This window comes from Chelmon rostratus, chromosome 16 (genome assembly GCF_017976325.1).
Source record: "Chelmon rostratus isolate fCheRos1 chromosome 16, fCheRos1.pri, whole genome shotgun sequence".
Taxonomy (NCBI): Eukaryota; Metazoa; Chordata; class Actinopteri; order Chaetodontiformes; family Chaetodontidae; genus Chelmon; species Chelmon rostratus.
The window spans coordinates 11,054,859-11,079,290 of record NC_055673.1 but is presented as its reverse complement, the minus strand read 5'-3'; the positions used below and the strand labels follow the sequence as shown (position 1 = coordinate 11,079,290).

General features: G+C 41.8%; 1 protein-coding gene across 1 annotated transcript in view; it reads right to left on the bottom strand.

Moving 5' to 3' along the window:
* csmd3b (CUB and Sushi multiple domains 3b) overlaps window positions 1-24,432 on the bottom strand; it is a 325,003-nt gene that overhangs the window by 167,338 nt on the left and 133,233 nt on the right. The window contains exon 4 of the mRNA XM_041956121.1: window positions 22,442-22,639. Coding sequence (XP_041812055.1) covers window positions 22,442-22,639 — 198 coding nt within the window. The remainder of the gene's footprint in view (window positions 1-22,441; window positions 22,640-24,432) is intronic.

Here is a 24,432-nt window from a genome sequence, read left to right as displayed (position 1 = left end):
TTTATATTCAAAGTACATTGCACAGATAAGCACAATTCACTGCATGTTATTAAGTACAGCTAGTAACTTAAGAGCCAATTATACTTTTCTGTCCAGTTAATATGGTTGCAAGTGTCCACGTCTGCATGGGCACCCTATGCAGACACCATCACCTTGGTATAGACAACACCACGCCCATGTCCCCTGTCCGTGTCTGCAGCTGTGCCCATATTTGAGTATACACAGCCATTTAGGCTCATGATTGTTAAACTAGGGGTCAGTCGTGTTTGTTATACTTTTCACTGTCGAAATGCTGGATGATTTTAACTCTGTAGGGCTCAAATATTACTTTAATCAAACAAACTGAGAAGAAAAAATGATGAAGGGGTCACAAGCCAAAAAGGCTGGAATCAGTGACTTAGGCAATGCCTCTAGAATTGTCCAGTTTTATACCAAAACAAATCCACGGACAGGACTGTTAGACCAGCACCAGCACTGTCTGAAGCCAGCCAGCCGTTTTTCATGCTCATGTAAATGTTTCCTTAGTGTTTGATTTAGTCTGATTGTATGCATTTACACAAGAATATTGTATTTGTGTGCATGTGAGCATTGCTTCGATACAATGAGCTTTTCATTAGCATGCACTATCATGTGCATCAGTGTGCAATAAACAGTGGCTTTTCTGTGACCGTGAGTGTAATTGTGACTATGTGCGATAGAGTCTTTGTTTTATAAACACAGATAGCTGCATTTGTACGTCAAATAATGCGTGTGTGATAAAGGGTGTGTATCTCCGAGTCATGCATAGGTGAACAGCCTGATTGCCTGCTACGTTGTGAATGAGCCATTCATGCATGTTGACTACTGATACACACACCAGCACCCAGTGGAGAATGTGTGAGTGTTTCTGTGTGTGTCTGTGTGGATATCTGACAGAAAAGTTGGGACGCTGTGTGAAACATAAATAAAAACAGAATGCGATCATATAAAAAGGAGCTGTGTTTACCGGCACCTTCTTATTCAAGGATGATCCTTTCATACCCCATCATGATCCTAGCACCTGTTACCAATGACTCTGTTTACCTGTGGAATGTTCCAAACACGTGTTTTGGAGCGTTCCCTAACTTTCGAAGTATTTTGTTGTTCCTGTCCCAACTTGTTTGAAACATGTTGCTGCATCAAATTCAGAATAAGCAGATATTTACAAAAATCAATGAAGCTGATGAGGTGAAACATGAAGTGTATTCTATAGTCTTTGTGCTGTTTCCAGTTCAGTATAATGTCAGAAAGGGTTAGCAGTTATCACATTCTGCTCCTTTTATTCCTTTTATGTTTCTACAGAACGTCCAAACTTTTTTGGAATCAGAGGTGTATCTGAGTGCCATACAGCTGGAACAGTGCATTAATATGCATGAGAGCACGTAAGTCCAATTATACATATGTCTATTTTTGCATCTATGCTACTTCTCTACATGTGTGTGCGCGTGTGTGTTTGTTTTTAAATACCATTTAAATGCAGACATGCATAGTTTAGCTAAATGGTTGTCCTGAAGCCACACTAAACAAGTAAATCATGCATGTGTAGTGGCGTCTCCTCAGGGAGTCTGTGTAAATGCTTGTGTGTGTGTTGGCCATGATATGTATGTGTTGTTTGTGCATGTTGGTGCGTGAAAATGAAAATGAATGACTTACTTCACGTCACAATGGTTTAGCGTGGCACTTCATCTGCTCATTCACCGTGGAAGGTAACCAGAGCATGTACACTAACTCCATTGTTTATGACAGTAAAATATGTCAAGCAGTGCTGGGCTATAAGTGCAATGTCATCTACATGTGACACTGGGGGTATAAATACAAATGTACTTTTGTGGCAAACATAATCAAACAACACATTTAAAGGCTCAAGATTTAAAATTTGTAGATGCTTTATATGTAATACTGTACAAACCAGCTTTGCAGCCTGTATAGTCATCAAAACTGTGGCAAATGTGGAACCAAAACTAAAATCCCTCCTCATCTGGAATTTAAATAATTCAAAAGAGGAAAAAGAAAAGCAGTTCTGTTTGTTAGTAAGTCATAAAAAGTGTAGCCTGAGAACTAGTAGCAAGTTTTTTTGGAAACTACATTGCAACACATCTCATGCCTCTGAACCCACTGGGGGTCGGATCTTTTCCAATGCTTTCATTGTAGAAAGTAGAACTTCAGGATAACTCTGCAGATGAAGCTGTTAAAAATGCAGCACTACAGGTGGAGGATAGTTATAATTCTATAATTCCACAGTACCAGCTCTTTCATCTTTATCAGTGGACGTGCGCTGTTTTGAACACTGGCGTGCCTGCCTGAAATCTCTCTATCGCCATGCAGGCTTCATCTTGGCCAACTGCTGTTATGTATCCCATTTAATGTGTGAGCGCACCGTTGTTACAAGCATGTATGTAACACCAGTGACATGCAGCAAACTCAGTCTCTAAAGTTGTTTCTGGTCCTTTCTGTGTCTCTTTTTATCTTTCTCTCTGTCAGCTACAGAATCTCTTTATGCTAAAACTATATTATGCATGCAGATAGAATGCCTAAACAGCGGTCTCCGTGGTAACCCAAAACACATCCATCATCATCACCATGACAACCAGGGATAGAGCTGTCAATCTTCACTGTCCCAAGGGAGCCTGGGATATGCCTACACCCCCACATCTGCACAGACAAATACAGATGAACACACAGACGTGCACACAAATGGACCCAAAATGAGTGCGCACACACACACACACACACACACACAGAAACAAAGTTGTCTAGGGTATTTACCTTCACATGAGATCCGCACTGAGATTACACACAACTTTCTGCACACACACTCTCTCACACACACACGCATTAAAGCTGGGCATGGCCAGATCCATCACAAACTGTCTTACAGCAGGTTGTGCACAAGGGCCCTTTACCACCAGAGGGCCCCTGAGCAGATGGCTTAAAAAAACACAGCTGATGTTTTCAGGGTTATCTATGGGGACTTAATCCCTGCCTAAAAAGACACAGAATTTAAAATGTGAAGTCATTATCTTTCCTTTAAACTTGTTTTGACCCGAAACCACAGGTAACAACAGAGTGCTGAGCGCCCATATTGTTTATTAATTTTGATTTAGTTATTAGCTCCCTGGCAAATACTGGACCACAAAAGAATGATATGACAGCATCGCAACTGGTCGTGGGATGACTAAACTCCACTCTGAGCACTGCAGCGCTGACATTTTGTCATGTACTCTAAATAAAATGTCTACAAAAGCAAAAGTTTTGCCCTGGATCCCTACAACTGAGAGGAAGTGTCCTCTCATTCACTCTTTTTCTCTGGAGTGGAAGAGTAATAAAGTTTTCCCCTTCCTCTGCTTCCTCTCTGTTTCTCGCAGACATGTCCTGGCCATAACCTTTCCAGCCCTCTGTCTCTCCTCCGATCGCTCTATCTCTCTGTATCTCGCGCTCCCTCTTGCTTTCTCACCATCCCTCCTTCTCTCTCAGATTAAACTGTCTATCCTGCTGTCCCCCTTGAAATCCCCTGTTCCACACCACCTCAGGCTGTGTGTGTGTGTGTGTGTGTGTGTGTGTGTGTGTGTATAAGCTAGACACGCTAGCTGAGCATTAACCTGTCAAAGTATCAAGAGACAGGGGGAAAAGAGAGCAAAGAAGAGAAATAGAGGGAGGGGGAGTGACAGAGAGAGAGAAAGAGAGAGAAAGGGGGGAGGGGCAGAGAGACAGAGAGAGAGAGAGAAATATATATATAGAGAGAGGGAGTCAACACATCCAGAAGTCTACAAGTTGCTAGGTAGTGGAGGTGGTTCTGTTCCTATGGTAACATTTTCTGGATCTATAAGACATACAGTCTGCCTGTTACACACACAAATTGAGCATACACAGGTACAAAATGTAAGGTACAGTCTATCCATGTTTCATGAGAACAAGAGGTAAGTGTATGTTTGTTAGTACCTGTCTGACAGCAAAATATAATGTTCTAGTTCATTAAAGTAACAAGTGTACAACGAGTACATTCCTGAAAAAATGATTCATTTCCAAGAGCCCAGGGGACATAACTGCTGTAACATTTCACCTAAACTAAAAGTGGCTAACATCCACACATCTCATGTTAATGTCTCATGACTGAAGTTATGCGTCCTTTCTCGGGGAACTTTGCTGATTTCCAAGCAGCTTTGTATCATTATATGTGTGCATATGCAAATGACCAATGCTAAACTTTCCTCCACGTTGCCTGTGGCCACAGCTCCCTGCTCACTTCTTGGCACAAGTCCGATGTCAGGGCTATAATGTTGCTGTAAGAACTATAGATTGTTCTTAAGCATGTTCTGCATGTCCGCCTCCACAGGCACAAAGGGTACGGAAGTCAGCTCATGACACGTACCTCAGATCAAACTATCAAACCAGGCAGTGCTGATCAAACATGAGTCAAGATTCTGTTACTGCATTGCTCATTTCGCCGCGAATGCGTCGAGCAACTTATTTTAGTGCTCTGTTTCGCAGGAATTCAAGAAAGTAGTAATTCATTACTGCAACAACAAGTCCTAGAAATACACTACTATTACTGATAATTCTATTTGCAAACTATGTCAGTTTTCATTCAATTATCTGATATTTAAATCTTCAAACAACTGAAAGGCTTAAACAAATCTCTCCCTGTGTGACAATGTAATTACAGAATTTGTCTGTATATAGAGCAGCCTTCTTGTCTTATCATAGCAGCTATAATTATTGTCCTATTGTCCAAGTCAAAGACTGTTTTGGCTGTTGCAGCAGCCACGTCTATCTTATAGATGTGGCTAAGCAGCCATGACTAATCTTCAAACTTTAATTCTTTCCAGCCAACAATGAAGCACATACGCACGTCACATATGAACATTCATTCTCGTCTAAACACGTTGCATGGTGTACACATTTACATACAGTAAATATGAAAATAGCACAGTTCTTCATTGATGAAAACGTACTATTTTCTCCCTCAAACAGGGGCACAAACGGCTGGATTAAAACAAAAATCCACATTGCAGAGCCTCATACACCAGCAGCGAGGCATGCGTTAGGAAGCAGATTATGCATGTGTGCAACATTCAAATAACAATCACCATGTGTGCTTGTGGCCATTACGGCAAACAGTGCAGCTGCAGCAGAAGAGCAAATTAAGATGCGACCAACACTTCAGTGGTCGAGTGTGACATGAGGGGCTTACTGAATAAAACGAGACATACTGTATCAAATGAACTGCTGGAAACAAAGTGTAGCAGTGCAACAAAGCAAATTTTGGTGCCATCCCAGAGCCAACTTACTGACCACTCTAGCAGATCCTGCAGAGAGCCAGGCTGTGCTGAGGTTGGTGTCTGGTGAGTGAAGCCTTAATAGACTAATACAGCCTCATAGAGACTAAAGAAACTAAAGGTTGTCAGGGTGGGCCTCCTTGCTTTTCTCTTACATCCTGCTGCACAGAGGCTGCTTGATGGAGCGCAGGCGACAGTTAATCATTCTGTCTAATCAGACACCTCTTTCACAAAATCACTGCGTCCCCGGAGAAACTGTGGCAATGTTGCCAGTAAGTTTTCAACATTAACGCTGAATGCAAAAATCGCACTGGCCTGTTCCAAAATGTCGGATATAATGAGTCGGTCAGGATTAGGATTGTTTCCTAGACAGAGCTAGAGAAAAGGCAGGGGGAAGGGAGATGATACCGCAAAGAGAGGCAGACGAGGTTGGAAAGAGGAGGAGAAACCTGCAGTCCTTAAAATCCATGGCACTGTTGGCCACAAGCCCTCACAAACACACACACACACACACACGCTCAAACACACACACACACACACACACACACACACACACACACACACACACACACACGTGAACATCCTGAATCGTTTAGTGGCTAAATGAGCCCCTGCTGACTACAGCACTGCCACTACACTGTGTGTGTGTGTGTGTGTGTGTGTGTGTTTGTGTCTGTGTGTTAGAGTGTGAAAGAAAAGTTTGTGTGTGTGTGTGTGTGTAGTCTTCTACCCTGGCTCTATATGCATTTGTATGAGAGTGTCTGGATGCTTTTGTGTGTGTGTGTGTGTGTGTGTGTGTGTGTGTGTGTGTGTGTGTGTGTGTGTTGCAGTGTCAGCAGTCTAATAAGGGAAAGAATGGTCAAAATATTTTTTAACCAATCACACTGCAGTTAACTAAAGTGTGCCTGACACAAACCTCACGCTGTGCCGCCAAAATCTCTGAGCCATGAACAAACCGGCCACTAGAAGTAAAACAGCCATGACAATTCAACGAAATAAAAACATATTTAACTTGAAAAGTGCAAATTTTATAGCCTGCTAATGAACACTAAAGAGATAAACACACATTTTATCGTGGCAGAGTTTAACAAAGGAAAAAAAATGCAAAACTGAGAAATGTTTAATATTTAAATGGTGAAGTAATTAATAATAACACTGGCTGCTGTGGAGCAGCTGCAGAGGTGTGAGGAGCTCGAAGTGCTGATCGCTGCCAAGGGCAAACTTATTTTTTGTTAAAACTTTGTTTTTAAATCCAAATTTGTGCTTTTGTTGTTTGCGCTGGATAATTTTGAAATAATTCACCAGGAGAGAAAAATCTCCCCGACAACACAACACCAAACAGACTAGTACTTCAACTGGTAGGGGTTACAGGCAAGTATGCACTTGTGATAGCGGTATTTGCTAATGCTATAGCAGTATTGTGACCTGCTCTGCAGGTAACACAAACATTCTTACGGAGAAGCAGTGTGATGGTGAAACCGGTATACTGGCACGTCTGGTGCAGCGTAATTGCTCTGCCAAGATTCAAGGCTGCGTTGTACACAAAGAAGTCTGGCATTGTCTTCTGTGTAGGATTTTATTCCGGAGGTAGATAACTGGAAGTAGGTACTGTCAGAGGAGAGGGGGGCTGTCACACAAGCACACAAACACAAGAGGTACACGAACACTGAGACTCGCTACTTGGATTGTGACCAAAATCCCTTTTCGACAGCTGTATTCGGATTTGAAAAATTTCACACTGAAGTTGGTTCAAATCTCTGGTTTTGAATGGATGAAGATGTATCGCTCATTCTTCATTTTCCAACATGCATCAACTGCAATCAAGAGCTGTTAATCTACAAAATTGCAAATGGCAGAAAGTGGTACACTTCAGTAAAATACTATTGTTGTGGCAGTGCAAGACCTCATGTGTTGGAATTGTATCACGCCTAAATGGCCAGTGGGGTGGATTTTAGTTAACTGTGACTCTGATCGGTATGCGTCTTGCATTAAAGTCCAAAATATCGATGCTTACATCGGATGCACCCTATTTTTTCCCTTATGCTACAAGGTGAGTTAATAGTGTTCTGAGTCGCCGTATGTCCATAAATACAGTTTATCTTTATGGAATATATTGATGCAAATTACAAGAAGACTGTCAACACAGGGAACCTCCTTTAAATTCAGATACCATATGTATATTTCTTAACGTTTAACGTTGACTCAAATGCTTGCAGTTGCATGCGTGTTGAAACTTGTTCAGATTAATCCTGATCACCTTTAGCCCTTTCATAGACTGTATTTTATCATTAACATAAGTACTGTTTTTCAATACACAGACTAATTGACTGTACACTGTTTTGTCTTCATAATATGTAATTATCGCTTGTAAATTGTTATTGCACTATTGGTTTTGGCCTTGGTGCCCTACATTTTGGCTGCAATGCCCCAATAAATCTGTATCCAGGCCTGATAGTGGATGATGTTTCTGTAGTGTCACAACACAAAAATCATTGTGTGCAATATGATATCGCCCACTGTAACACACCCAGACAGATCAGCTACTTTGTACCTTTTGAACAATGACAAAAGTTTCCTCCAGGTGAATGTGAATGCTTTTACAACTACACCACAGGTGTGCTACTGCTGTACCAGCATCTGTGGCGTGTTATGGTTAAATAAATAACCGCAAATCCGCTCATCGCACAAGCCGAGCGCTGATGCCGTGTAAGTTTGAAGCACTGATGCCTACAAGCGCCAGCACTTGCATTTTGATAAATAAATTAATAGGCTGTATTAATAAATTAATGGTGTCTTAGTGGAATCTTTTTGCTACCACCGGCTGTGTTGAAGCTGCAGGTCTTTATGGTGGTTGTCAGCCCGGCAATCTAACGCGGCTCTGGGTAAGTCAGTGCAGTCAAGCTTCCGTAGGACAAGCCTCTTAATATTTGATTTTTTATTTTCAGTTTTGGCTGCATAAATGGAAGGATGGGTTAATTAAGAAAATTATTTGAGGTTCCATCAAACAAATAAGCTTAGATAGTAAGGCTGATTAAGATAAGATAAGACATATTGATCCCTGATTGTTACTATAGCAGAATAAAGGGAGAGAAGGAGAAAACAGAGTAAGTAGCACAAATGCACAATAAAAGAATAGAAAATGAAATCAGCTGCAGAAGGCTATATACATTACAGACAAAGAGTGTAACAAATTGCCTAAAACACAGTGCCTGTGATTAAAAAAATCTATCAAAAATATCTTCTGTCTCATGAAGCTCATGATACAAAAAAAGGAAAATGGGCTTTCCCTCTTCACTTCCTTCACTATTCTTTGCTGAAAGTTGTCTGTAATGCTGTACCCTTTGATTCAATATACACAAAGAAGAGGTAGCTGTGGGCAGACTTTAAATTGGTATTTAAACGGCAGTGATACCATAAGCTACGATGAAATGCTATTCTGTTACCCTGTTGAGAAACATTTTAGAGTATTACAGCCACAGCCTTGGGGTCATGGAAGCTACTCTGCATATGAAGAATAATGCAGAGTTTTATTACAAATATAAACAAGGAACAAGAAAGAGAGACGGGGGCAGAAAGCGAGGGAAGGAGCGCAGCAGTCTTACTGCGAAAATGTTTAGCGGAGCAGAGTGCTTGTAGATGAGCTGCAGCAGCAGCCTCATATGTCACCGTTAACCAAAGTTTAGACAGCACCCATCATCAGCATCAATGTAATGAGTGGAGAGGAGAGATAGAGTAAGTGCAGAGCAGGGAAGGAGAGAGGACAAGACGGGAAGGGAAAGAGAGGAGAGAGAAGTGGAGGGGAGGAGAGGAGAGGAGAGAGGTGGCAAGAATTGAGCAGGTCTGCAGAGGAGAGATAAGAGTACTTCAAGTGTCACTACAAGACTGGTACATTGATCTGAGAGAGAGCAAGCGAGACAGAGAGGTGTGGAGAGAGAGAGAGTTTCACTCCTGTGAACGCAGTGATTTGAAAATAATTTCAAATACTGCACTGCCGTGTTAGAAATAAAGTAAACACGGTAACGACCCGCCGCAGAAAAACGTTTGCTAACCCGGCACGGGTCTTCATATTTCAAAATATTCAATACTTTGGAAATAAGCAGTGCTTCATAAAGTCCCGAGCAAGCAGCTGGCACCGGTGCTGAAATATGTGACTGATCGTTTTGTCTTGAAATACGTTAATAATATCGCTGTTAATTAAATGCCAAAGCAGTATGTAAAATGAACAACTCCAAAACAAAAACTGGTTCATCTATTAAATCTAAATTCATTACTGGCAACTGTATGAAAGAATCAAACTTCAAACACATCCCAGATTGAGAACAACATAAAAAGCTGCACTTCTATAATGGCATTCAATTCATCAGCCAAAAGAGATTCATTATAAACTAGTCCATGATGGGACCCTTATTACTTAATTTCTTTAAGAAATGAAGAACAAAATGTGCCAACAAAGTTTGGACAGTTTAGTAGCCTATAATTTGGAGTTTCAGTAACTGCACTATCAACACACAAGGATGAAAGGATGTATTGCAGAATTAAGTTCCCATACTTCCACAGGGAGGATTTAGCAGCATAGACAGAACAGATCTGCATGTGTGTGAGCGTGGAAGAAGGTAGGGCAATGTGTCAAATTTTATGCACTGGTAGGAACATATGGTCCCGGATTATCTTACGCTCTACCTGGGCATGTACGATGTACAGTCTGTGTGTGTGTGTGTGTCTGTGGGGCGCTCTCATGTCTGTCTGTTTGGCAGTATGCATGTGTGTGTGTGTGTGTGTGTGTGTGTGAGAGTGTGTGTGTCTCCAGCTGCTAGGATCAGCAGAGCTTTACATCCACAGGGAACCATTAGCAAGATAATAATGAGACCATGGAGAAGCTGCAAGAGGTATGTGTGTGTGTGTGTGTGTGTGTGTGTGTGTGTGAAAGAAAGGGATAGACAGTGAGGAAGTGATACAAACTCCAGTCAGAGGCAAACATCATGAGCAAAGGCTTCTTGTGGTTTGTTTTATCCTACTTAAGAGTCATTAGAGTAGTTGTTTGTTGTTGTCATAAACAAAACTAAACAAGTGTGTCAGGACGCCTGAAAAAAATACTTGTGCTCGTTCTTTTCTGTTCTGTCTTTTGGTCGTCATTCCTTCAGTTGTCAACACTTCATATGTAACCTTACCTTAGATACCTGACACTTGCTTAGTTGGTCACTCTTGGGTATTTAACTGATGCTATTGCTGTGTGGTACTTAAAAGCAGACTGACAGGAAAACTTGACAGTTAAATGATGACGTTAATATTATGGATCTTACACTAAGAAGGCTGGCTAACTTCTTTAGAGAAAAGGTCTTCTTTTGCATTTATTCTACACAACGCATGAACTCTCCACGCTTGTGTACTTTTCAAAGGGCTTTGATATAACAATGTTGTCTTACTACTAGGGGTGCAACGATACCCACTAGAACAGCATGTACTACGTGTTACAGCCTCTCATCGAGCACTCGCAGGCCTTGGGAAACTGGAAATACACGGGTCCGATAATGAGCTCCCTGACAATCTCGCCGCTCACCAGTGGACTCTGTCTGTTCTGGCTCCGTTTGAAGAGTTAACCTGAAAAGTGAGCTCCTCTGATGCGCTGGCATCAAGATGTGATGCCTGTTGTGACTGCGCTTCAGAGACTTTTGACCAAAAAAGCGGACGAGGACCACGACATCAAAACAAGTCAAGAGACGCTTCACTGACACAGAAAAAAACACCCTACTGCATTACAACTATTGATGCAGAGTGTGTGTGTGTGTGTGTGTGTGTGTGTGTGTACTGAGCATGTTAGAACTGTATTGATATTATTAAGTATCTGTATTTGGTATTGAGTACCCAAACGTTCTATGCTTCATGAAAGCATGTAAAGAAGGTTAGTTTAATCTCTTCTAGGTCTGTTGGACTGATATCTAACCAGCTGCTCATCGCCAGAGAGAGGTACTACTTCGAGGTGTTAGAAAACATCTGCCACTTCATGACACTATGCTGGTTGGTTGTATTTCAAAGCTATTTCTGGCTTGTCATGTCTTCTCAAGCAAATTAGCAAAATATTTTCTTTAAACATATGCTCATAATTAGATGTGCTTTGAGATAATTAGTTGAATTTACGAGAATAAGAAGCAATGCTTTATATATAAAGTCATTTAATTAGTACTGGTGTCAACTGCAGCGGAAGCATACAGCCACTTAGTCTCTTGCATTTCCAACTGCAACCATTGATTCATGATGCTAATTGGGATAAGGTCACCATACTGACCTGGTGAAAATGTCTTTTTTTTTCGTCATGCCTGGTTACTAATGGGGGAAAATGACCAGATTATTCTTTACAGTTGATGAAAGCTGAACTTGTTGGAGAGAGGACATTTCTGCTGCTGATACAAAGAAGTTAATTAGACCATTTCACAAGTCTCAAAACTCTTTGATTATCCTCACTAAGAAATATAGTGATAGCTCATTGACACACACACACACACACACACACACACACACACACACACACACACACAAGGTCTAGTACATGCACATTTACACACAGCCACATACACACACCAATATAAATACATACATACAGTCAGTCTGTCTGAGTGTCTGTGCAGCATGTTTGAATCACTATGACGGCTTAGCCTGAATCTCAAAGGGGGGACTGTGTATGGGCCCAGGTGAGTGTGTGTGTGTGTGTGGGGGGGGACTGTGTATGTGCCCAGGTGAGTGTGTGTGTGTGTGTGTCTGTGTGTGTGAGGTTGGAGGAAACTACCTGTGTAAACACTGTAATCTGTCAGAATTCAGCTGAACTAGTTCATACTACTTGGCACACCCGCAGACACACACACACACACACACACAAAGACACCAAGAAATATACAGCAGTGGCGCTCTCAGAAATGCATATTATGTATGTGCATGCAAGGTAATGGGGAGGTGGGGTGCTTGCTTGCATCAGAGTGGCCATGGCCCACACTTGGCAGCACCCCTGATATACAGTGTGTCAAACTGGCATCATTGTCCCTTTCTTTTCTCTTCGTGTGGGTGTCTGATGCAGCAGTGTGGTTCTAGAGAAGAACATCTCCCAGACCCCTGGACTTCTTCAGCAGATGGTGTTGCTCAGTACAGAGATTATCTCTGCAAGATTAAAAGGAAATGCCTTCGTTGTACATGGCTGACTTTTTAATTGTAATCATTTTATCCTCTGTACTGCTGCGTGACAAGAGCTCATTTCCTTGGGAAACGAACAGCTCGTAATTTGTGCCTGCGCCCTGTTGCGCTGCTACCTGGCAAGTCGCAAAGAAAGAAAAGCAGAGCGAGAAGAGAGGACAGTCAGAAGGAGAGAAGAGGTGCAAGACACTGAGAAAGAGGCAGAAGGACAAAAAAGATTCTACCTGGAAACTTAACACTCGTCGTGACGACAACAAAACCACTGTACCATGACGATCTCACCATTTCACCAAGCTGCAATCCTTGTCATTTTTGGGCAAAACACGCACTCGTATACACACAAAGTCACAAACACGAACAGTCATGCGCGCTGTCAGAAACAGTCACTCACACTCTCTGTCACACACACACACACACACACACGCACACACACACACACACACACACACACACACACACACACACACACACACACACAGATGCAAAGTGAATTGTGAAAGTCATACAAAGTTTATGTGGAAGTCAAACAACCAACTTCAGCAGAGTTTAAAGTACTGACTCTGGCAGAATGTTATTGTAAAAAGAGCACACATCCTCAATAGGCTTATGCTGAGGAAATGGCGTATATAGTTCAATCTAATATCGACTGCTTAACACCTGGTTTGGGGGTTTGTGTGTGTTTTCAAGTGAAAGGGGCACATACCATGTGATGCAGCATTTTGTAAAGCCTATGACTTAAATATTTGATGCATAGAAAACACCCTCTGCTTGCGTTTTCGAAATGTTGTGAATTTCCAGGACTGTGAAAGAATTTTTGCTGCAAACTCAGATTCAAAGCAAACATCTGTTCAAGGCCATACAGTCAGAAACATCCTTATATAACCAGAAAGTTGACGCACAACACATCTCAGTACTGTTGTCTCACAAATTATTCTTAGTTCGATTCAGTTAAGGGAGTAAAGGCCACTACATAAACAAGCTGTCTTCATCTGGCATCGATAATCATTTCTGAAACACATTTCTGTTTTATACAAGGAAACATCACACAAGTGAAGACAAGCCAATATTGTGCACTTCAGTGCTTATTTTATATGTTTTATAAAACAATAAATGTGCAATTTTTTTTCTTTTGCTAAGAACTGCACACTCTCATTCTCTGTAACTCATTTAAAAGTGATGATCTTTGTTCTCAGCTCTTTCAGGCCTGGTATTTATTTCATTGTGTACAAATGTACATCTCTAGGTTTGCATTCGAGTAAGTGTGGCCTCCTGGTGTTGCTTGCTTTAAATCCCCTTTCCTTCTGTTTTAGTGGAACAACAAGCCGATTCTCCGGGCCAATTTGAGGTTTCTCCCCTGCGATCCCAACGGCCACTCTGAGGCCCGGGCACGAACTTAAGGGCTGCTTAGAAGAAATCACCTGTGTCTCATCTTTACCATCATACTGCAAACTACATTAAAAATGTCCTCCTTAGCTTTGCTGCTATGGTCAACAATAATGAAAAAACAATGACTATGAATTGAATGGATAAAATTGCAAAAGTATTTACACGTGAAAAGGTCACTTCTCAATAATGTCAATTTAAAAGAGCTGAAAATGTGGGAATTAAAGTCCAAGCGATTTTCTTCCTCCTATATCTATTGACTGTCTTCTGATTTGGACTCTGTGATCTGAATATGATGTGAATGCAGTGAAATACTTTTCTGTTCTGGTGCAAAATGACTTATTAACCTTTAGAATGAGTAAGGGTTATTTATTGTTAGCTTAGATTTATGATATTACGCAGCAAAAACACATTTTCATAAAGGTCAGATCAGAAAGAAAACGCCCACAAATAAGTATGCATAAATGCAAATATATATCTGTAGCCACAACAACAGCTGTTACAAGAGAAACTCATTTGATGCTCTTTTGTCCTGTTAAGATAGAATGAACAGATACAAATGAATGAGCGTCCTCGCTGTCAGATGTGTGTCCGGGCTTGGTTTAAATTCATGCTAATAATACTGAAGATGTAAAATACATTCTTACATGGCAGGGACCTTTGAGGCAATTCTGGTTAGGTACTAATTAATATTGGGACAAGTAGATCAAGTTCAAATGTTTCCCAGAAGTGGAGGCCTTTCAGCTACAACCTGAAGTGAGCTTTTACTGAAGGGGCTTTGAAACTGAATGGGAGTTTTAGCCTTGCTACATTCCTGCAAATACAACGTTCTGAGTGGTTTGGAGTCTGTTTTATTCAGCACAAATAGCCAATGCAGCAAAAGCGCACACATTAGCCTGTAGCTATCTTATGACCCAACAGTGTGTGCCTGCGTATGTGTGTGTGTGAGCGTGGCAGTATACAGATGGACCTGACCTCAAAACGCACTTGAAATTCCAGTAGTTTGTCTTATTTTTCTCCAGTTACTCCCACATTCCTCCTGTTTCTGTATGTTCATGAAGTGGAGTCCGACATCTTCAAGATGAGTGAAGTTCAAACACATGCATTGTTTCTCTCAATTCATGCCAGTTTGTGTCCACTGAAACCTTTCCACCTACAAGCTCTGCATACATACATGTCACCTCCAGAAAACAGCCCTATGTGGTGTTTGTCTTAGCACTCCATGGGGCAGGTGAGGGTTAGGATGTACAAGCCTAAGATGAAGGCTTAAAGGATAACTTTCGTTTTTTACAACCTGGAACTTATTTCTAGCATTAAATACGACCATTTACTCACTCAGACAACTTTGGTGGCATTGGGAGTTGTTTTGAAGAAATTAGCCCCAGAGTAGTGGCGCGTATATCCGTATAATGCGAGTAATTGGGGCACCAATGCGCAGCCTCTATATAACCCATAATCTGCGTCGAAACTCGTTCATATTCCAATGTTTTGTTATGATATGCTGGTGCTATTCCCCTCTGAGCTCGTGGTGGCATGTTATCAACATCCAGCGTCTCTAGACATCTACCTCTGACATGGATGATGTCATTTCCGAACATCGCGCACTGCGAGCAGCCAGCCACAACACGGCTAACTCTGCGGCGGTCGGCTAGTTTAGCTGTAGTTTGGCACAGCTATGGTTCGTTATTGCGTATTCGTAGCCGACACCGCAAAGTTAGCCGTGTATATAGAGGCTGCGCATGGGTGCCCCGAGTACTCGCATTATACGGAAATACGTGCCTCTCCACTGGGGCTAATTTCTTCAAAACAACTCCAAATGCCACCAAAGTTGTCTGGGTGAGTAAATGGTCGTATTCAATGCTAGAAATAAGGTTCCAGGTTGTAAATAACTAAAGTTATCCTTTAAGTTAAATTCTGCAACAGCATGGCCTTTGTTCGGAACACTATATAACTGCAGCGTTATTGCTCACAACAGGAGAAACATTCAAGTGTTGCCTGATCAGGCTGCAGCAGAATTAGTGCCACGAGCTCAACCAATCACACGCGCACCCGGTGCAGGCACAAAGACGTGCACCCAAGCAGCGGCAGCCTCAATCACGTTCTGCTGACTACACACAAGCACGCACTCGCAAACAACCGCGCACGCGCTCATTTCATTTCCGTTTCTCAGCCAGTCTAATTTTGAGTTTTGTCAGAGCACATTATTACTTTTTCAATTCCAACAATAACCCCCTACTTCCTCTGCTTCGAGCTCTTCCCCTCTCTCCCTTCCCCTTAACTCATGTTCTCTTTTGTGCCGCCTATCTCTCTCTCTCTCTCTCTCTCTACGAAATGGTCTTATTGTGACTTGAAGATATTATACAGAAATCAATTTGCATTTATGGTTTGCTCAGTGATTCACAGCCTATTAATGCACCTGTATGTACTCGAACATGCACAGGGTCAGTCACAGTTTCTCCTACATTCTCACATTTTTCAGCTCAAACTCTCTTCCTTGCACCGCAGAGATATGCGCACTTTATTCACTGATGCTCTGTCTCTGTTTATCTCCATCTCCCTCTCTTTCACTCAAAACACCCCCACCCCACACACTTGCGCACACATCCACATATACACATCCACCCAAACCATGAATATTCATTAGCATATTCTGTATCTGTGAGATCATGATGAAATGTTCTCAGGGCCAACTAGGCTCGTGTGTGCGTGTTGTGTGAAGTTGTGTGAATATGGATGCCTTGAATGCTGAAGGGTGTTTCTGTCCTGTAAATAATTCTGCACCAACTTAGTAGAAGCACACATCCCGACACTCATACATAAACGCACAAACACACAGATGCACTCAGAGGTCCACGTGGAATCTCCCCATACCACACATTCTTCTTCTACTGCATGCATTACTGTAGCATACCGTTGCTGAGCGGTATGTTTTTCCATTATATTTTGCTCATGGCACTATGTAACACGGTTTGGGTACAATAGAAATGTGCTGAAACAGTGTTTATAAGATTGGCTCTGCTGTCACTACAGTTACACATGTCAAGTCAAGTCAAGTTTATTTGTACACCTAATAACCACATACAGTAACTTAGTTGATCTGCAGGCCCACAATTGCAATGGTTCCCAGCCCATTCGAGTTCTCCTGTTCTCTGCTACCCTCTAATGTAGTTGTTTTGGCTATGTTAGACAACTTCCTGTTATTGTACATCTGTACATCTCTTTCCAACAGCAGCTTCACCAAACCAGTGTAGGATACCGTACTGCATATTCAAGATATATGAAGGAAAACAAAGCGAAGTAATTTCACACTCCGAACAAAGAGGAGGTTCAAATAGAGAGATCAATGATGAACAAGGTGTATCAATCAACGTTGCTCGTGCACTGCTGGGTAATTTTATCAACCATTACCGACAAGTATATTAGTCCTAAATAAAGCTGCCATGTGCTCTTCATCAATCTGTGTCTTCAACATTTTCTTTTTCCAAATCAGTTGATAGAAAACCAGTAGAGGCTATTTGATGCAAACTTAATGGTACTAGTTAATGTTCCTGAATAGTTTTGTTAGCTTAGCTTAGCTGCTTCCATAAGTACGAATATTTGCGATGTTGTTGTCCTTTTCTTTAAAACCAAACAACACGCTGTTCGCATGATCACGGTACAAGGTTCTTACAATCAACTGTTGCTATGGATACAGTCTGCCTTCATTATTACATGTCCATCGAACCTGGTATCACACCAAAGCTTGTAATACACCCGCCGGTCCACAGCGGTCCACCGTGTTATCGCAGACTTGTCCTGTGCTCCCATCATTACTGGCGAGGCAAACCATCAAACTGACACGCCAACCTCTTGCGGATCAGCAGGTCTATAACACGCTTTGGCATGACACTGGGCTGATCCATCCACCACATCTTTAATCAGGTTTACTGGCACATCAAAATAATTACAGGAGGACCTCACTTCAGTGTAAAGTGCAAGACTGTCTACTACAAAGCACACAATATCACTTTGAAAATTCATGGTCGGTTGTGGTGATACTGGACCTTAAAATGTAGTCAGGTGACTTCATGTTCTGCATAAATTTGGGTCATATATCAAAAGCTGTCTACATGGCATATGGTGAACAAAGAGGCAAAGTGAGCTCTGGCAGTAAATAACATTAGCAGTGGGACTAGGTTTCCACTCACACCAACTGCATCCAAAAATGATGTCTCTCTAAACCAGGAGAACCATCATCAGTAGACTGGCATGGTATTACATGTTTCTAGAGATGGCAGGCTTTTTTTTATGGCTGTTAGAAAATCTAATTTGCATTGTGATCAGTCAGTGGTGGCATTACAACACGGAAAATAAAAATCCTGCATATACAAAATACACTAAGTGAACAGTAACAGCAAGACATGTTCGATATAATGACACCCAAACCCATGAAACAAATATTTGTATTTTTTAGACCATGCCATAGATGCATGAACTCATCTCTCGGTATTACCTAAAACTGCAGTTTTTTTTTTTTTATTATATTTTAAAATGCATTTTAGTTTGTACTTTGTTTCTGCACTGAGGGCCATAGTGACTCTAAATGAAAAAAGGGAGGGAATTATGAAACCATCAAATTCATATTTACACTCGAAGGCAATTTAAATTCCCCAGTCCCATTGGACTGAGTACCTGTGGGAGAGAAACCCAAACAGAGACAGCGTTTAGTTTCTCCAAGGAAGGGGCAGTGGACTGAACCAGAATATTCCTGGTGTGAAATATCCACTAACCACTGTGTGCACTTACAATATGTTCTATTGCTCATTGTTGAAACAAAATATGGTATATTGATTTCATGAGGTGAGAGAAGAATGTGAATATAGAGCTGAAAGAAGTAGCACTTCACCATTCTATACTCGTCTATTCATGACAAATGCATGATCACTTAAGCACAGTGTATATTTATACATGCAGATATGTGCTCATCTTTACATTTATGTAACACCAAGAATAAATGGACCAGATTGCACAAACACACACACACACACAAACACACAGAGAGAGAGAGAGAGAGAGAGAAAAGAGTGAGAGAAAGAAAGAACATTTTTCCGGTGATACTGTGAAATGCATTTCAAGTCATTTGATTGCATGCCTGAATAATTGATAAAAAGCTATTATGGCTGGTATGAGTGCCTCTAGGTGACACCACACACACACACACACACACACACACACACACACACAAACGAACACACTTCCACAACTTTGTGAGTGTTTTTGTGAGTTTTTTATGCATGTTGTGTGTATGTGGGAGGGGGTGTGAATACTTGTGTACCTGTGTGTTTCTGAGTTGGTGCGAACATATTAGCAGCTTGGCTCCTCTTAGCCTCACTGACAGAGTGACAGAGACATTGCTAATCCAGCACTGACAAGTTGCCATTTCCCCCTCTTCCCTCCCTCGTCCCTGCTCGCCTCCCCTCCTTCCTTCCCTAGACCCAAATTACAGCTCACTGCACGCTGAGGTCTTCTGTGCAACAATTTAGCGCATTGTTTTTTTGTTCTCTCTTAAGATGTAGTAAATACAAACTTAATTTGGCAGTGTCTGTTGTAAACAAAATGATAATGATAAAAAATGACATAATTGGTGACTGGCATTAATGCCGCTCTGTTAGCTGTTGCATATGCACCGAATTTCATCATGTCAGACATTCAACAAAATACTGTATAATGTAAAATCAGTCGAACTGTTATTAAAGACATTTCAGGACACATTAAATATCAAAGAATGACCTTATAGCATCCTTCTGATGACGAGTAATTTAAGTGACTTGAACAGAGGTGTGATTAGGTGAAACTGTCAGTGTTAGATGTTTAACACCTGCTTTGTCCTTATTAATGACTCTTTTCCATGTCATGTTGTGAGATATTGAGATATTGTGTTTGGCCAAAAATGTCATAAGATGACAATATAGCTCTATCTTTGTCTTTACTGGCCTGGTGGTCTTTGTGGAACTTCATGCTATTTTACGTGATATCTCCGTTAGGGCAACCACAGGTGTCTGTTGATTTTGTTCCTTTCAGAGTGCCTGGTCCAGATTTTTCTCATTTGAGTTCCAGCGAATAGTAGAAATGAAAGATAGGAGGTCGATGCGGGTACGTTTTAATGCCGTATGTACCACTTTGCTTTCATGAAAACTGCACAGTCCAGAAACACCAGGCTATTGTTCTGCATCCCCTTCTGAATGAACCTGCCACTAGCTTCCACAGAGCATGCTCTTGTTTTGTGACATCCATATATCTGAACCAATGACCACCTGGCAGCATCCAATGTCTTTCCCACCACATCCTAGATATACAGACTAACTACAGGAGGGAGGGAGCCCTGTCTATAGAAAACATACATCTACTGAGGAGTACCTCGCCCGGATTGTGTTCTGCTTGTTTGATCAGGTGGGGCTCCTCCTGTTGTCATTGTAGTCCTCTCCACAGTCATCACACATGAATACTGGCGTGAATGCTTCCAGTGTGTGTCCTTGACCCTTGGTGACAGAATCTCCCAAATCATTGCTGCTGACAGTTAGTCAGAGTGCAGCTCCTACATTCGTTTCCCCAGAGGTGGACGCTATGGTGATCTACAGCTTCTGCATTTCCACCTATTGCAAGCAATTCATTGCCTTCTTTCTTTCTTCATAGCGGTTGGTGGTATCTCTCTTGTTTATCACTTGTGCGTGCATCACTAAGAAGTGCACGTACCATGAACTGATAGTCCTCAAAGTTCAATACTGTGAATCCGCCCCCTCTCTCCTGGGAGGATGGAGATGTTCAGTAAGAAGTGTAAGTGCCTTCTCCTGTGTGTTGAGGGATGGTGCTCTTTTGGATGACTGACTCTGTGTTGCTTATCAGATCTACAACCAGAATGCATTCAGGGGGGAAGCAGCAAAGTTTGATATCTTAACTAAATCACTGTCTCTGCCTTGGAAAGTTTAGGTTATTGATGTCACTTGGCAGTCATATGAGAATCACTGGAATTACATAAAGGGAGCTACGAAGAGTCCCTGATTATGCAGCTTAAATAAAGGGAGAAAACGTCTCAACAAAAGTGCAGAGGGGGATTTAGACTCAAGGAATACCTGTATCTGTGGCATACGCTTGTATTAGCAGTATGCATATGTGAATATATGTAAATATATTCACATATGAAATATATATATGTTCAATTCTTACGTACAAACAATTAAGAAATGGTTTAAAATGACTATCTCGTTAAAAAAACTCAAAACAGTGAAACTAACTTTCTTTAAAAATGTAAGCTTTAAGGTTCAAAATGATGACAGAGGTCCCTCGCACGTCATGTCCTGCTGCTCAGAACTTTGTGTGGCAGCTGGATCACAACATCGCACTGCCCACCCCAAATATACAGCAGATACTGAAGCTGCTTTCTCACATTTCTGCAGTGTCAGGTCCAGACCTGGTCCAGAGTTGCCCTTTCTCACATGTAGCACAGTCGTGTCAGAAGTGCTGTGACTTACTGGAAATACTCTGTTTCGTTGAGGCGAGGGGTGGCACCTGGGTTGAGCATGCAGGAGGAGGAGGTGGATTCATCTGTAATGATGACTGTTTTTGCGTTGATAACAATACGTGTATTTGGATGCATCCAAAGTGAGAGTGAGAGTGAGTAGTGAGAGCTGTTGGGACCCCACCATACGACTGGCAAAGTAAAACAATGAGCTGTCAGCAGCTGAGGGCAGAATGAATCCGAAGACTGTGGGTGTGATTCTCAGAAGGACTGACTGTACGAGCGAGTCTCTCCAAGACAGGAAGTTATTTACGCAGATCTGACAAAAAAACAAAAACTGGATCGTGGAGCTTTAACGTAATTATTGGCCACAGTTTTTATGTTAGGCATAGGACAAGAGAATCCATTTATTTTTTTGATGTTACCTATGTATAATTCATTTTAGATACTTCTGCTGGAATGTTTAAATGAAATAAACTTATTTTTAAAGAAAACTGTGTACGCACCCACAGACATCGCTAGATTTCCACCCACCTACGGAATGTGGGGGATGTATGTCAGTTAATATTTATGAAGTAAAACAGTTCCTCCTCAGCATGTGCACAGTAGTGTGGCTGAGTGTACAACACTATATACAAAGACAATCTAAACCTAACCCCGAATCCAAAAATAGACAACAGCATACTGTATTGCCTCTCTCCCACACACACCTTTGGTTAATAAGTGAGACAAACACAAATCGTAGGCGCACACTGCACACACAAACATTCCTTCATGGCCTGCCTCACACCCCTTTCACATACAAACACATGCGCAGTCTGTCTGTCTCTCTCACAGACACACACACACATATACACAAAAATTATATGAAGGGCTTTCTTCCAAAATTCTAAATGATTTGTTTTGCCTTGTGGTCAAGTGCCATTGTTATAAAAACCTGAATTAATTGCAAATATTGTAATTTCTGTTTTCATCGTTTGTCTAAATTTTGAGATAAGTAGTTCAAATAACACTAGATGATATATTTTTAGCGGATTTTAGAATAAAACTCTTCATATCTAGTCATACATGCAGGTTTACTTGTCCATACCTCGACAAATTGGAGCAGGAAAGTCCCAGACGGCGGTGTTTCCAGCATTGGTAATGCAGGTGAGTGTAGCATGGCCGTCTAAGACGTAACCAGGCACACAGCTGTACCGCACACGATCCCCCACAGCGAAGCGCCCGCCGCCACTGAGCACTGCTTTGGGTGGGACACCAGGGTTTCCACAAGACGTACTGTGGAGTTCTGCAGAGGGGGAGAGAAAAGGGGAGAGGGAGAAGGAGTTAGACTTTTTCAATTTCTTTTATGAATTAATTGTACTAAAATGTTTAACTATGCATTTCCCCTAACTCAGCCATCACTCAGCCCAGTGATGCGTCCCGTCCAGACACTGCTCTGGAGCTCTTACAGCAGTCCATACACTGCACCTACCATTAAAAACACACTTTCATGGTCAGATAAAAGAGGCAGTTGCATTGTGATGATGCAGTTCAAGCACCTACACACTGTCACAGCCTCTTCTAAAATCTTACCACGAACACACATATAGCGAGGTCCTTAAAGCTATAGCTCTTCCTAATATATATTACCAAGCATGAGTGATGTAAAAAGAATATTTTGACTGCACTTGCAGTCAGAGCAGACTGAATTCAACCCCAGAGACTGGGAGGGAGACAATATCCGAGTGTTTTATAGTTAATCACATTATTCCCTGCAGATACACTAACAGACATATGCACAAGTGTGCGTATAAACATCCGCACACACAAACACACACACACAGCAGAGAGAGGGAGAGACAGAGAAGGGGTATTACAAACCATAAACCAGGAAGTAGATGGGAGAACAGGGACCAACTCCAGTCTTATTGTTTGAACTTGATTGATACAACTATGAAACTGTTCAGACAGATAGGGGGTTTGGGAGGGGCGAGAGGGAGACAGACCGACTGGGTGAGGGGGAGGCAAAGCAGAGAGACAGAAAGAGGGGGAGGTGGAAAAAACATGAGAGACAGGCAGACAGAGACAGAGGATGCCGGACATGATAGATAGCACTGTGAAACTACTCAGACAGAGGGGAGGGAGAGGGGGAATGGGGAAAGTTAAAAGGAGAGAGAGGGAGGAATCAACAGTGGTAGCGAGAAAGATTATGCTCGGTATGCTCCTAAATCAGAGGAGGAGACAGAGCTGGACTTTTTCTTTAAATGCTACCAGAAACTCGGAAAACCTTACAGCGCTTCACTCCTCAAACTTCAGAAACATGCTCGATAATCTTGAAATGAAAAGCTGGAGTGAGGGGGAACCTTTTCCAATGCTAACGGCAAAAATGCGTAATTGTCATTCACAAAGCAGACAGCGGGGAGAGAAGATCTGAAGTCAGCAAATGAACCGATTGAGTGATTCTTGGACTGCTTGGCCGATTAATTTATACAGTAACTTTATTGTCATACCTTTTCAATTACACCCTGCTCCCTCTCTCTAGGCTCTGTGCTGCTGCAGCTCTGCAGGAGCCTCAGCGCTGCTGATTCCTCTCAGGATTATATGGACATTTTGCGTTTATCAGCGGCCGCACACAAACACGCTCTGTCAGTTTCCTTTAAATGAGACTTGCTGCCTTTTTGTTATTAGCCGCCATCTTGAATGGGATGGGGTCCATCAGACCAAAGCTTGTGGATGATTTAAAAATAGAACAAAAACAACTTAAGAACAGAGATAAAATTTCCATTGCAGAAAAATAACAGCCAAGCTTCATGTGCTGTAATTAGTTGACATAAAATCTCTGTTTAACGTTCTTTTCTTTTTGATTTCTTTAGAGTTTTAATCCCAGTGTTAAAAGAGCATGGACAGCATAAACGCGAGAGGAAAATCGTTTTGGTGAAGACCCTGATAGACCCCCCCCTCGTTCATCCTCCTTATCTTCACACAGACACACAGTTACAGAGAAACACACACTGACAAGACACACTTGGACACAAGCACACATGCACGTACGCACACACACACACACACACATGCACCCAGGGTCATCCATCACCCCCC